Below are 15626 nucleotides of genomic sequence, written 5' to 3' on the forward strand. Positions count from 1 at the left end.
TTTTGGAACGTGTCCAAATTAGAACTAAACTACGTTTGCATGGAGCGCCTTACGAATTAACTCCTTTTAAATGTGAATTTGTGCTTTGATAAAATATTTCTCGGTGAACGCACAACTCTAATTTCGACTGGTGTGGACGCAGCTTAAGAATACATATCCCCTACAAATAAGTTTAATGACTACTCTATTCAAGTAGGCCTTTTATTTAATCTCTTGAACCGTTAAAATATATCCATTAGTTAAATTCTACCATTCGGGAATGTTTCATCAAGTAAATTGGTATAATAATGTCATAAGTGCAAAAAAATTAATAATGTCACAATTCAAAATTCTTCAACACTTTAGATATTTGTACTTTTGTCTTGTCTTGTATAGTTTAAAGCTGAACGCACGTTTCATTTTAATTAGGATAATTTAAGCAAGAAACATTTCATTCGAACTTGTACTACTTACTATATAATTCTTTTGCTGTGTCTATTATTTTTAGAGAAATCTAACAAAAATAAATATAAGAAGTCAAAGGCAAAGTATTCATTCAAAAAGAGGTACTGTACTCTTAAGAAATCTCAAATGTTAGTACAAGTTTGATATTAGCGATGGGTGATTGTTGCAAAAAAAAAAAACAATCGAATGAATCGAACAATTGATTGTCAATTAATTCGTCTTTACAAAAACCAGTGGAATCGGTCTGGAAAAAATAAACCAAAAATCTAAATCAATTGCGCAATTGCATTCGATTTTCAATTCACTCGTACCATACAGCGCGCTATAGTAATAGCTAAGTACTTAGGAATGCGATTTTTTCGACGCAAAATGTCTGGATGTGCATTCAGCTTATAGATTTTGGCATAGTTAAAAAAATGAATATTTTAAAATAACATTTGGTATTAAGTCATATTTGCCTTACAAAGATTTAAAAACAAAATATAACAAATACATAAAAAAATAAAAATCATGATTCTTGATGCTTCCATACATTGCATAAATTATAACAAAAAAAAAATAACACAATTTGGTACAATTATGAAAAGTATAGAAATTTTAAAACAATGTGGCTAATTTTGTTGTACACAATAACTTAACTCAAAATAGGCACCGATTCTAAGCACAACCTAATTTTAGAGTATTCGCACCCTCTTCTAACTATTGTAATAATATGAAAAGGACAGAAGCAGTTTGACATTTCTAATTTAAATTTTTAGATGGTAAAACCCGTGATTTTAGCACGCACTCGCGAACCTACTGTTTAAATTTGTATTGTGCATTAAAATTTAGTCTTTAAATGTGAAAGTCATGTTCCGTTCCTTTTTTAGCATTAGTAACAAGAAAAGGATGCAGATACTCTAAATTTAGTTTAGAGAGAGACTAGAGAACCGGGGCCATAACAGGTCTAAATTAATACTATCCTTTTCACAATGCTTTCTGTGAAAAAGGATAGCATTTCGTTTTTTTTAAATTAAATGGCATGCCTTGACTGCAGTGAAATGAAATGAAATGAAATGAAATGAAATGAAATGAAATGAAATGAAATCATTTAATTTTGCTAAATGTGAGTAGTAAATGATCGTACATATATAGATGGTCCTTTCACATTTTGCCATTTATGTATGGCGTGCAAAATATGTGGTACTTACAATAAATATAGATTTAAGAAAATAACAAATAGAAATGACCACGACAGTAAAATTTTAAAAACTTATAGTTACATTATCAAAACGTCATAATTCAAAGTAATAGTAATTTATGTCAAATCCCACAGTTATCCAAAAAATCCTTAACACTATAGAAACATTGGTTAATTAAATAGTCAAACAATTTTTTCTTAAATTTAGATATTGGTAGACTTTTAATGTTGTCAGATAGTTTATTATACAAAGTGACAGCCATACAATAAGAATTGCGGGAACATATCTCTAGTCTTCGCCATGGTATTTTTAATTTAAGTTTATGTCGGCGGCGTCCGTTATCAGGCTTCATATCAAATAAATGCACATGTTTCTTTACAAATAGACATGTTTCAAATATATATAAACATGGCAAGGGTAATATCTTTTTTTTTTTAAACAAAGGCTGACACGGAGCTATTATATCCGCGCCACACAATGATCTGATGCATTTTTTTTGTACTCTGAAAGCATTTACGATATCGACAGAGTTACCCCATAGTATTAGTCCATATCGCAGTATAGAAGCAACATAACCATGATAAGCAGTTGTAGCTGCTTCTTCAGAGACTGTATTTCGGAGTCGATATAATGCATATACAAACCTATTAAGTTTTTTACAAATTATTTGTATTTGTTCCTTCCAATTACAATATTTATCAATTGTAACCCCCAAAAAAGTTGCCGACGGCACCACTTTTATTTTTTCATTATTATAATTAATGTTAAGGTTAAGGGATGAGCAGTTATAGGTCTGAAATTCAATTATTTTGGTTTTTTTTAAGTTAACGCAAAGGTTATTTAGATCGAGCCAATGAATAATCTTATTTAGTGCAACATTGATGTCTTGTTCAAGTTCATCTTTTAACTTACTTTCAATTATTAATGTAATGTCATCAGCAAAGAGAATTGTGTCATTTTCAACCGTGTCTGGCAAGTCATTTATATAGAGCAAAAACAGCAGAGGCCCCAAGATACTTCCCTGGGGGACTCCCGATTTGACCTCTTTGTATAACGATCTATGAATAGATTTATGTTTATTTAGTATGGTCGTAATTTCAACACATTGTTGTCGTCTATGGAGATAGCTCTTTAGCCAGTCGTAGCCAGCACCTCGTATACCATATTTATAAAGTTTTTCAAGAAGAATCTCATGGCTGACACAGTCAAAAGCTTTGGACATATCCAGTAGTATAGCAGCAACTGCTCTTTTTTTGTTGAATGCACTGTTTATCTGTGACGTCAAATAGTATGTGATGATGCAGCCTAAGGTAGAGTACGCCTGCCTATAAGGTGCCTATTCACTCTCCTTTTGAAGGTACCAATATTAAAATTGGCGGGGAAAACGAAAGCCAGAAGGGCACTTTATATTTTAGTAATGCGAATTATTTAAAAAAAATTAGAATTATTTTATTTCAATAAAAAAAAACATCTATAATTCCAGAATAGAATCGAGGAAGCGAATCGCTCTGTGTTTGAAGAAGATTGTGTACAACAGAATTAGTCACAATGTCTCCCGCAAAAAGAACATCCAATTAAATAGGTAGCACAATTTGCCACACTTAAAATACAAAATCCATAAAACACTGTCACTTTTGTCTTTATGTCACTTTACACTAAACACTAAAGCGTCACATCTCGCACGACTCACTATGTGTCAATATTCACGTATAATGAGCACCTTTCGAAAGTCCCAGGATCATTCGGGCTCTGCGTACATAAATGAAAACTTATCGTGGGAAGTTGGGGCGATCAGCCTCGCTTCGATCAAACATTGGACCACCCAAGTGGTTGATACTAGGGGAATATTATCCTGGTTAGCCTTATTTTGGACTTCGTGAGGGCAGTCCCATTCTGTGACTAGAACGATTGCCCCGGACATGTTTAGGTCCTCTTCGTTGACCACTCTAGTGGTTGCTCCGGCAAACGTGCAGACACGTTCCCAGAATTTGACAAACGTGTCCTGGTCACCGCATAGTAGGATTACTTTGTCTTTTAAGAAGGTTGTGTTGCGTTTACCTGATGGGGGGACCTGGAATTGGGAATAAATCATAATCATCATCTTAATGCATCCCAAAATTGGAGTCGAGACACATTTCGAAGAAAGAAGAAGAAAGAATCAAGTTTTGACCTCAAAAACTACGAATTTGTTTATTTATTTTTTAATATTATAAAAATTAAAGATGTTCTGTATATAACTCATGATAACCCAGCCGTGGGATAAGGCTCTTATGTCTGCCGCTAGACATTGTATGTATTTGTTAGTCATACACACTCTGGGTGTTATCAGCCTGGACGCGGCGTGCAGGAGACTGCGAGCCGCACGGGCTGCGACACGTAAGGGATGCTGTGAGGGGCCTGAGGTGATGGGTGGAGGGGAGGGGAGCCGCCAAATCATCTCCTGATGGTCATTTACCCTTAAGTCTTCCTTAGGATAGTTTGAACACCTAGTTATAAGTTTATACGGTACGATAGGTCTGGCAAATTATACGTAACTAGCTTTTGCCCGCGACTTCGTCCGCGTGGACTACACAAATACCAAACCCCTGTTTTACTCCTTTAGGGAATGAATTTTCAAAAATCCGTTCGTCCGTGCGTTGATAGATCAGTCAATCAGTCAGTCAGTCAGTCAGATTTTCCTTTTATATAGGTAAATAGATGTATAAAAGCCCTGTAAAATAAATAAAGATATAAAAAAAAGTTTATAATTCACTTACCCAGGTTACATAACGCTTCTTCAGTATAGACCACCCAGAAGGTAGAATGTGGGCATCGAAATCTAGTACTCTGTTCTGTATACAGCTCATGATAACCCACGCGTGGGACAAGGCTCTTATATCTGCGGCTAGACATTGTATGTATTTGGCAGTCAGGCACGGTCTGGGTGCTATCAGCTTGGTTACTGGGTACTTGTTCTTTGGCACATCGTCGAAATGGCTGAAATTAAAAAAAAGTTTACACATCACGTAAGTTGAAAGCACTCAACTCGGCTCAGCGTTCGGGAAGATTAGAGATGTCTTCTCGAGATGTCCGAAATCCATACTAATCCATACTAATATTATAAATGCGAAAGTGTGTCAGTCTGTCTGCTGGCTTTTCACGGCTCAACCGTTCAACCGATTTTGACGAAATTTGGTACAGAGATAGCTTGCATCCTGGGGAAGGACATACGACTACTTTTATCCCGGAAACTTTAAGAGTTCCCGCAGGATTTTTTAAACCTAAATCCACGCGGACGAAGTCGCGGGCATCACCTAGTTATTTATAAGCCCTTACAAGAAACTTTTTATAGCAACGAATAGACGCAAAATACACAAAAAAAATACAAAACAAAAATCAGCACAAAAAAATTCAAAAGATTTAGGCAGAGGTTGAGAGTGCGATCTACTAGCAAACACCTTACGACGTGTTTCGCGTGCGTCCCAGCCATCGTTGATGCTGTCTCACTATCTTCCTCAGAAGAAGGGAAGCCCCTACAAGAGGCTATGTCCAGCAGTGGACGTCTATCGGTTGACGACGGTTTTACCTGTAGACGGTTCCGCCGCCTGCTTCCAGCTGCTCTTTAAGCCGCTCCTTGTTGAAGGGTCGCGTACAGAACTCCAGGTCTTCAGTATCCGTCCCAGCCATCGTTGATGCGGTCTCACTATCTTCCTCGGAAGAGTAATGACGGGTATCCTGGCATTGCTGGACACAAATAAAATAAATAAAATAAAAATCTCTTTTATTCGAATAAACTTTTAAAAGTACTTTCGAATAGTCGGATGCATCTACCACTTATTTATTAAACAAAGGTTTATTAGTAACTAGCTTATGCCTGCAACTTCGTCCGCGTGGACTACACAAAATTTCAAACCCCTTTTTCACCCCCTTAGGGGTTGAATTTTCAATTCCATGCTTAGCGTATGTCTATAATAGCTATCGGTGTGCCAATTTATGTCTGATCTGTCCAGTAGTTTGAGCTGTGTGTTGATAGATCAGTCAGTCAGTCAGTTTTTCCTCTTATATATTTAGATAATATTCATAATATGATTTTTGGAGTGCTGATATAGTGTGAATGAATACGTGTGCTAGAGAATTAGACTTCCTTCGGGTAACGATTAACCAGTAACGATTTTTTTTTCAATAATTTTGGAAAAATTGGTGTAGGATTTAAGTACCTCTTTTTTCTCTGATTTCAGTGGTTTGGGCGGTTCGGTGCAAGTGAGCAAGAAACAAAGTCCAACGAACAGCTTGCTTTCTTGACTGGGTATGGGACCCAAGGTTGTCACCGTGTCCTCGTCATTCTCGAATTTAGTTAGCTTGGAGTTTTTCTTGCCTATATTCTGTTTCGCCGCGCCTTTCAGTTGGAGAGGGCCGGCTGAAATGAGAGTTCAATTCCTTGAACACAAGTTGAGTTTTAGGCATTATTTATATTATTGTCTTTGGAAACACTCAAAAACCGGCAAAGTGCGATTCAGACTCGCGCACCACGGGTTCCGTACTACGTAAACGGAAAGCACCCTATAGGGGAAAATGTTAAAAAGTTTCGTAAAATTGACAATTTCACAGGTAGCCTTATCAGTCGAATGATTTATGATAGATAGAGAGCCAGCGCGTGCCAGACCTTCGTTAATTTTTTAGCTTTCCGTACCTTAAAAGGAAAAACGGAACCCTTATACTTATAGGATCACTTTTTTGTCTGTCTGTCTGTCAGTCTGTCGGTGTGTCAAGAAACCTACAGGGTACTTCCCGTTTACTAAGAATCATAAAATTCAGCAGGTAGTTGGGTCTTAGAGCATAAGTAAAAAAAAGCCTACAAAAAACACAAAAACAAACGTTTTTTTCACAAAAAAAAATTAAAATGTGTTCATGAACAAATAATTAGTATTTCCAACTTTCAAGTAAGATTACTAAACCAAGTAGGGGATCTACCTTACTTCATATGATGATTCAGAAAGGGCTTTACCTGTACATTCTAAAACAGATATTTTTTTTATATTTAGTTTTTGATTTATTTAAAAAATACGACTGTAGTACGGAACCCGTGGTGCGCGAGTCTGAATCGCAACTGGCCGGTTTTATTTTGTGGTATGATACCAGTAATCATCAGTACTGGCATTCCATACATCAAAAACATGTCGTACCTACATTTTGTATGTGTATAAGTTTACATGTGTTTAAGTATATATGTAATATCCTATATGTATATATATATATATTATATTTATTACTCCACTAATAATGAAGTCTTTTTTTTTATTTTAGTTGATTTTTATATTATAGAGAACACTTTCGTTGTCGGGTCGTGACACTAGGGCTCTGCCTGAAAATCAGCGCTGCAGTAGTCAAATACTGCAGCATCATGCTGAGGCAGTAGCCTTTTCAGCTCAAACAAGACATCATTTTTCTTTTTAGTACTGTCGAGCTCGTAGTTTTAAGCTTACCTAGTTTTAATTTTTTTAATTTGTAACATTTGGTTTGTATGTTTTTTGTATTTTCTTGTTTTGTGAGCTGAATAAACTTTTATTTATTTATTTATTTTATTTACTATTCACCTATCTTCGTTTTTGCCAGAGTTCTGGTTACACGCTGAACATTATATCAAATCTAGAACCTTTTATCCCGACAATTTTCCGAGAGCACCTAGTGACCTCCCGTATTCGCCAGGCACTTTTGACCCCCCATGTGTGGGGATAAAATAGTAGTGAATCTGGTACCTTTGACCCCGTCAATCTTCCGGGGGGTTTTCTGGACCTCCGGCTCGACCCCAGCGACCTCTTCAATCCTGACAGGAGGCGCAGAATTGCTGCTTTCGCTCATCTCGCTGCTTTCGCTTGCAACACGTTTTCGACCTATGGGAGTGCCTTTGGTTTTGAGACCTAAAAATGAAACAATAAATCAGTACCCTTGTCAGTACCTCAGTACCCTTGTTATAAATGCGAAAGTGTTTGTTTGTTGGTTTGTTGGTTTATTGATTTGTTGGTTTGTCCTTCAATCACGTTGTAACGGTGCAACGGATTGACGTAATTTATTTCATGGGTATAGATAAAGACCTGGAGAGTGACATAGAGTAGGTACTTTTTATCCCGGAAAATCAAAGAGTTCCCACGGGATTTTTGGAAACTTAATTCCACGCGGATGAAGTCGCGGGCATCAGCTAGTTCATGTATAATGCAAAAAAATTGAGAACGCACTCGCCATATTTGTTTTTTGTGTCAATTGATACATAAAGCAAATGCGAGTCCCTGTGTTGGGGACAATATACAGACAAACTTTCAGCTTTTATAAAATGAAAAACCGGCCAAGTGCGAGTCAGGCTCGCGCACCGAGGGTTAAGTATACTTTTAACACTGTTTTTATTTGCTTTTTCCCACGACCGAAACATAATTATTTATAACTAGCTGACCCGGCGAACTTCGTACCGCTTACAGTCGCTTTTTTTAATACTTTAAATTTTTCTCTCCGTAAGAACCACCTCGTACTTCAAGGAATATTATAAAAAAACATTCTCGAGATTTGCACTTAGCAACACATTCATCGATTCATTTTTATATATTATACTAGCTTATGCTCGCGACTTCGTCCGCGTGGACTACACAAATTTCAAACCCCTATTTCACCCCCATAGGGGTCGAATTTTCAAAAATCCTTTCTTAGCGGATGCCTACGTCATAAAAGCTATCTGCATGCCAAATTTCAGCCCGATCCGTCCAGTAGTTTGAGCTGTGCGTTGATAGATCAGTCAGTCAGTCAGTCAGTCAGTCATTCAGTCAGTCAGTCACCTTTTCCTTTTATATATTTAGATTATAAGATTATATTTAAGTTTAGGTAGGTGTAAACGCGTGGTTATTTCGAAAGAAGGACTGATCAGGCATAGTCAGAACGACCGGATAAGAGCTAAAAGCAATAAAACTTTTAAACAATAGTGTTTTATATTTTGAACAGTCATAAGTCATAATGTGTAAGTACTGACTTATGATCTTTTGGAATATATTTTTATCTAATTAGCTAAGCGGCCCGGTTTTACTGTATAAAATACCGTATTATTTTACCTGAGGTTGAAGCTTTGGGACTCTTTGGTGACGTAACACGTTTTTTGGCGCTAGAGTTTCCTTTGTCTCGACTTCGAGCGCTGCGGGGACCCTGCAAGACAAAAAATATGTGACACCTGTGCAACTAATTTTTTCAACTGGCTGGCAATCCAGAGCCCTTAGCTCTGGATTCTAGCCTTATTGAGCCTCTTTGCAATCAAGTATAATCTACATTTCCTTAACTGACTTAAAAGGCAAACAACTCGCTGAAACGCGTAAGAGGCACAATATACACCGCCCATAGAACGTTATTACCGCGAACTGGCAATGAAATGATACGATACGAGTGAAAAACGAAACTCCAGGTCTAAAGCACCGGGCAAATCACGTCGCTTACCCGTTTCTCAGATGTTTCTTCAATTTGTTTATCTTTTATCTCAGGTAAAGAAAACTAAAGTAACCCACGTTTCAAATACGCCAACAAAGTTTCAAATCAATGTAATTATTGAAGTGAAACTTCTTCATCCATGTAAGAAAGACACCATAAGGAGTTGATTTTATGACAATCATCTATCTTTTGGACCGAATTCTTTTAAAAGCTATACCGATCTGGATTCTGGGGTTCCTTGTAAATCAGAAAAAGGGAACTCGTTAAAATTTTAAGAAATGAACACCATTTTAGGAATTATTTGGTCAGTTTTTTTTAAAAATCGATACATGTTATAGTTATAATAAAAAGAAACTATAAACTGCTGGCCAAATTAAAAAAATATAAATTTAAGTACAACATATTATTATTTTACTTTTACGTCTATTTATACGTATTATATTTTCACCTGTATAATATTGTCGAGGTCTAATTCCCTATGTTGTCGCCTGCGGGGCGTGGCGGGTGAAGTCGGTGAGCGCGACCGAGTTGACTCCTTTATCGACCGAGCCTGGTCCTCCGTGAGGTATAGCTCGCTGGCTGTTACCATCACTATCGTATCCCTGGAAAATAAATAAAGACCTGAGCTGTCGTGGGAAAACCAACAGAAGCAAAGCTGTTCTCTGTCTCGCTCACTCATATGAGATAACACCTTACTAAGAAACAACTTGACTACTCATTTGAGTAGAAAAATTCGTTGTTAGAGATAGGTAGCCTGTTTCATGATTAAATCGTTAAAAGTGCCCAGTTTACTTGATAGTTCATAATTGTTGATGGTCACAGAACCATAGATGTAAACGAAATTGTATATCTGCTGCTTATAACGATACGGCGCGGCGTGTCGCCTATTTTTGTCAAAATTTCTGTGTAATTAAGTGATTAATAAATAAATTTGTTTCAATTTTATCTACTCTCAAATACAGTACTAATAACAACTACTTATAACAACACGTACCACATATCTGGCATCGAAAGCAATGTTTTAATTATAGCGTTTTTTCAAAGTTTGAACAGCTAAAGTTGATCAAAATACGTATGATACTTTCTTAAAACATCATAATCTGAAGACTATGTTTATTATGATGAACAGCAGAATAGATAAGTAGTACTTACCCATCTGTCGTGCATTTATAGGCCACAGTACCACTCTCGTTCTCATCTACCTCCAGCACCAGACCCGGTTCATAATTCTGTTCCTCGTCCACCAGAGCATACACCGACTGCCCCTGAAGTGGCAACTTTTTAGTATCCCCAAATATGATGAAGTCATCTAGCAAAGTTTTGCTTTGACCGTCATCAAACTTTATCAAGTATTTATTTGGTTCGGTGATTTCTAACACCTTGCCCGAATAGTAGCGTTTATCAACCCATTTTGCTAACACAACTGTATCGGGGGCATAACCAGGATATTCAGTTTTCACTGCAACTTTTTCAACAGGTGTGGCAGGTCGAGGTGATATAGGCCGCTTTTTCTGTTTCAGTTTAGTAACGGATTTTGGTGTCCCAATTAGGGATGATAAGGGCTTCTCCTCCTTTGGTGATTTAACGGGCGATATCTTCCCACTATCGCCATTGGTTGGCACCATTTCAGGAGAATTCATCCCATGCATATACTCGTTTTCTTCCGGCTGAGTTGGTAATAAAGCCCGTTTAGTTTTTCCAGCGATAGGCCGCCGTCCTCTGACCCGTTTCTTTAAAGAACTTTTCGGAGTAGCTTTATCGCATTTACTAACTTCTTCGGGTGAGGCGTTGCCGTTACTGAAACCTGTTTCATTTGACAAAGACGCTTGGATGCCCACAGATATTTTATCATCATGCGATCGATTAGCGTCCGTAACTGATGCTTCACGGATGTGCGAAAATAAGTCTTGAAGCTTTTTCATTAAAGCTTCATATCCTTTGACGGTAGATGACGGGTTTGAGACTGATTTTCTAGGGGGCTGAGGAACTACGAACGCTCCATCACTAGTCCTTGTACTAGAGGATGATGTTGAGCTAACGGTTGATACAAATGAAGATCTGTTGGGCAAATTGATCATTCCAATACTGGTTACACTTGAAGGAGACGTACTGACAGAAACGTCACCAAAATATGGATCGATCGAGAATCTTTTTGAAATCCTTTGATACTCCTTACACATATCCATTCCAACGTCAGTATCAGTACGGACAACATACAAAGACAAAAATTCGCAATCTTCATTGTGGCTAACATGTACGTCGAAAACTGGCATCTGTGGTGTATGTATTGGTAAGGAATGGCCATTTTGAAAAGGAGATATGGTCGAGGGAGTGGTTGTATTACTGACTCTGAATGACTCATTTTTGCCTCTTTTAGTATTACCATTTAACTTTGTCATATCAGGAGTAATATCATCGGCGCCGTGTTTGTCGTTTGTTTCCGTTGGTGTGGAGGAATTTCCGTTTGATAATTTTGTGATTAATTTTGAAGCAACGCTTGGAGGATTCTCAGGACTATCGAGACCTGAACATACACTGTCAGTAGTTTCTAGGTCTGTTGTCTTCCCATCACTATAATCTTTTGGTTTATTATTAAGTTCAGAGTAGTTAAATCCGTCGCTTTTAGTTTCGTGGACTTTACCAGCATCGAGTATTTCTTCCCGATCTTTAATAACCACTGGTTCGCTATTATAATTCGCAAGTTTAGGTTTGTCTTCATTTGAATTTTCATTTTCATCTGGTGTAGGGGATAATGCTAGATGGAAATTTTGCGAATCATCAAGGTTTTCTGTATTACCTTCTTCTGTGATTGTTTCTGGTATTTTGGGCGCGGGGATTTCTGCTACAAACTCTACGCTAGGACGATTTGAGCTAGAAGAAGTTACTGCTACATCTTTTTCTTCGATTTCTTCTTTGAATAGTTGTAATTGTGTTTTAAGTTTGGGTGTTCTACGACCTTTAGTGAGGTCTACGCTGGCTGAACGAGATCTTGGTGTCTTTGGTGTTTTAGGCGTAAGTTCAGCACTGTTGCTTCGTTTTTTGACTTTTTTTGGACTTGATCGCCCTGGGGAACGCACGCGGGAGGTAGATGGTATTTCTTCTTGTAACTTGCGTTTAGCCACACTAATTATTGAGGATACTTCATCATCTAGTGTTTGGGTTGATACAGCGATTTCTTCATCTTCCAAATCTAGTTTTTGAATCTTTGCACTGCTGTCTGGGGCTTCTTCTGATAGCTTTCTTTTAGTATGTATTACTTGAGGTTCATCTGTAATAAATTGTATACTTACTTATCAATCGATTACTTAAGATTCAATAGAGATTTAAAATGTAATGATTAAATTTACCTTTAAGTTTTTGTTCTTCTTTAGTTGATTCAACCTATGGACAATATAGATCTTTAGTTTTAGTAATATGCGGTAATTACAAGCAAGAATGACAAATCCGATTACGGTAATACTGTTTGTATTTTTTATTCTGATACAAGTTAGTTAGTCTGAGATGAAAGCAGCCCTTGTTGTATACAAAACTTAAATATACCTACAGGTTAAAAAACCGTGATGAATTTCCCCTTGAATGACGTACGGTCGTGCGTATGAGCATACTGTTTCAATCATAATTACAGGCAGGATATACTCAAGAGCGAGATGCGAGATGGGCGATATTTTAAAAATGCAAATCAATCTTTGGTATTGGCACTGATTCTCTTGTCTTTCTCTAAACTAAATTTAGACTATCTGCATCTTTTTCTTTTTAATATAGCTAAAAAGGGATGGAACCTGAACTTTACATTTAAAGACTCTAAATTTTTGTGCACACTACTAAAAACAGTAGGCTCGCGACTGGCAGCTAAAGTCACGCGGCCTGACGGCTCTAAATTAAATTTAAAACTGTCAAACTGTGTCTGTCCTATTCATATTACATTAGTAAGAAGAGGATGCGAATACTCTAAAATTTAGGTGTAGAATCAGTACCATTATGTTGTTATTTATTCTAAACAGTTAAATATCACTCGATTTTAAGATGTAGGAAAACATTGTGAGGAAACCTGCACACCTCAGAATTCTCCCATAATATTCTCAAAGGCGTGTGGCCAGCCAATCCGCACCAGGCCAAGGTGGCCAAGCCCTGTGAGGAAAGCAGTGCTTAGTAGTGAGCCAGATAGGTCAATAATGATGGTGATGACTGGCATACCAAGTCCTGGGAAAAGCTTTATATTTAGTTGGAGCAATAAGGGAAATGTTGGTTGCATTACATCTAAATATATAAAAGGAAAAGGTGACTGACTGACTGACTGACTGATCTATCAAAGCACAGCTCAAACTACTGGACGGATCGGGCTGAAATTTGGCATGCAGATAGTCATTATTACGTAGGCATCCGCTAAGAAAGAGTTTTTGAAAATTCAACTCCTAAGGGGTGAAATAGGGGTTTGAAATTTGTGTAGTCCACGCGGACGAAGTCGCGAGCATAAGCTAGTTATTCCATAAATCCTTAGTAATGTCAACGTTGTGGTAAACATTTTTGTTGAATCTCAGGCACACACCTCCAACTTTTTAAAATTATGTGCGTTAGCAATTAAATATCTCATGCCTGGGAATTCTTTATAATGTTCTCAAAAGTGGTGAAATCTGCCAATTTGCATTTGGCTAGAGTAGTGGACTATGGCCTAAACTGTTCCCATTTTAACATGCTCAGTATTTGGCCGATTATGAGTTTAGATGTGAAAAAGTGACCATATTTTTTTGTGTGATGTAACCACAAATTCATGGTTTTCGGATATTTTCCTTTACTTGTGTTATAAGACCTACCTACCTGCCAAATTTGATGATTCTAGGTCAATGGGAATTACCCTATATTTTCTTGACAGACATGACAGACAGACAGAGTGATAAGATAACATAATGATCCTCCCTCCTTCCTTTTTTCCTGTTAAAGTATGGAACCTACATACCTCAACGCTATCCTCTGGGAATGCAGGGTCTTCTTCCGGATCATAAACAGGACTCTCAGGGAATAGGTTTTGGGAGACATCTTTGGTTCCCGAAGTGCTTGATACTTCAGACACTGCTAGAACATTACTCTCTGTTACAAAAAGATGTTAAGTGTAGTGCGACAAGGCTATCTTGGCGCGTGGCGAAAATCGGAACTAACGATGCCCTCCCCTTTGTTCTTATTTGAATATTCTGAGCCTGTGTTCTCCAACAGCGCCCCTCTGTCAATGTCATTCAAGTGCCAAGAGAGCCTTGTCGCACTGTAATTTCATTATTTTTAACCAACTTCCGAATAGGAGGTTTTCAACTTTTCAATTCTGTGCGTTTTCTTAAAGTAGTTTTCTTTATGCACTTTGTATAAGTATAATGTTTGCAAGTAGGTATGTCTGTTACAGGGCACTGCAGCTATAATTTGTGATAAAATATCTAAGTATCTAGTTTTTTTTGTTGCATGTATGTATAGTGTAAATGCAGTGTGATAGAATTTTATACTCATCTGAATGATACTACACAATCACTGCACTGAATTAAAATAACTAATAATAAAACATACCTACATAAAATTGTATGTTCTTTTTAAATGAGAGAAATAATGTTCATTCTCATTCATTAAATGAATTAATATACTATAATTAATAACTTAGCCGTTGTTTTCTATTATCATCCTAACCCCTCGCACTTTCTCTATAACCTAGCAACACTATACGTAAGCAATTTGTACCTTACCTGACTACATTAAGAAACATTTTTCAACAAAATGGCTTATATGTAAAATTAAAAGAGAAACAATAATATCACATTCTCAATTATTATTCTCATAGGTAACTTTTAGCTCAATAGTTTTGAAATGTGAGGGAAAAACAGATAGTGTGTGCATTTCCTTTTTGCGAAGTGTATTGATGTTTGGATTGATGTATATCCGACCAAATAAAAATGTTATGGTACGTCAGTATAATCAGTTGCAATAACATTATTACATAAAAAGCCGATATACCTAGGGTTGTTTTAGTTGCAAAAATGTTTGTTGCTTACAATATCTAATAAAAAGTGAACTGATTTCACTTAAAAATACTTCTAAACTGAGAATATAGCGCTCTCCCAGTAACCTGTCAGACTTCTTAAACAGGTTGGTTTATACAAACTATACCGATTACCTGCTAAGATAACAATAAAAGAAAATACTTTTACCTGTTTCTCCTGATGCTGGTTCAATGTCGATAAGTTCATTATTGGGTTCTTCCATTTTAATGTGAAGCTTCACTTTAATTGATCAAAAACTGGCGCGTTTTAGCACAGAAACATCTGTCACTTTTAATAGGACGATAAACGGTAAAAACTCCGTACGCAAGACAGTAACAGCGAATCAATACAAAAGTGTATGAATCAGGCAAGATAACTGATAATAAAATGGTAAGAAATTAATTGAATAAACAATTATTTTAGTTTTGCTAAAAGTCGAACGAAGCACGGCCGCTTGTTGATTTTGCCGGTGTTGCCAGCTTATGTTTTAAGGATTATCTGTCACAACTTTGGTAGTTTTTAGACACAATTTCCCTGTATATTATAGTTA

General features: G+C 36.9%; 1 protein-coding gene across 3 annotated transcripts; it reads right to left on the reverse strand.

Annotated features, from left to right (window-relative positions):
- Positions 1-2906: 2906 nt before the first annotated feature.
- On the reverse strand, positions 2907-15613 carry LOC117990311 (TP53-binding protein 1-like). 3 transcript variants are annotated; one of them, XM_069504117.1, is made up of 11 exons: positions 15245-15613; positions 14017-14129; positions 12410-12443; positions 10215-12330; positions 9511-9664; positions 8696-8786; positions 7361-7522; positions 5822-6021; positions 5191-5348; positions 4382-4601; positions 2907-3696 (listed from the first exon to the last, which is right to left on the reverse strand). In XM_069504117.1, exons 1-11 carry the CDS (start codon positions 15297-15299, stop codon positions 3364-3366), a joined length of 3636 nt encoding a protein of 1211 aa, XP_069360218.1. In that variant the 5' UTR covers positions 15300-15613; the 3' UTR covers positions 2907-3363. The 3 variants fall into 3 exon arrangements, with proteins under 3 accessions (XP_069360218.1, XP_069360217.1, XP_034833666.1); XM_069504116.1 differs by having other exon boundaries at positions 14017-14132; XM_034977775.2 differs by having other exon boundaries at positions 14017-14147.
- Positions 15614-15626: the final 13 nt, after the last annotated feature.

The sequence above is a fragment of the Maniola hyperantus genome, chromosome 17 (genome assembly GCF_902806685.2).
Source record: "Maniola hyperantus chromosome 17, iAphHyp1.2, whole genome shotgun sequence".
Lineage (NCBI taxonomy): Eukaryota > Metazoa > Arthropoda > Insecta > Lepidoptera > Nymphalidae > Maniola > Maniola hyperantus.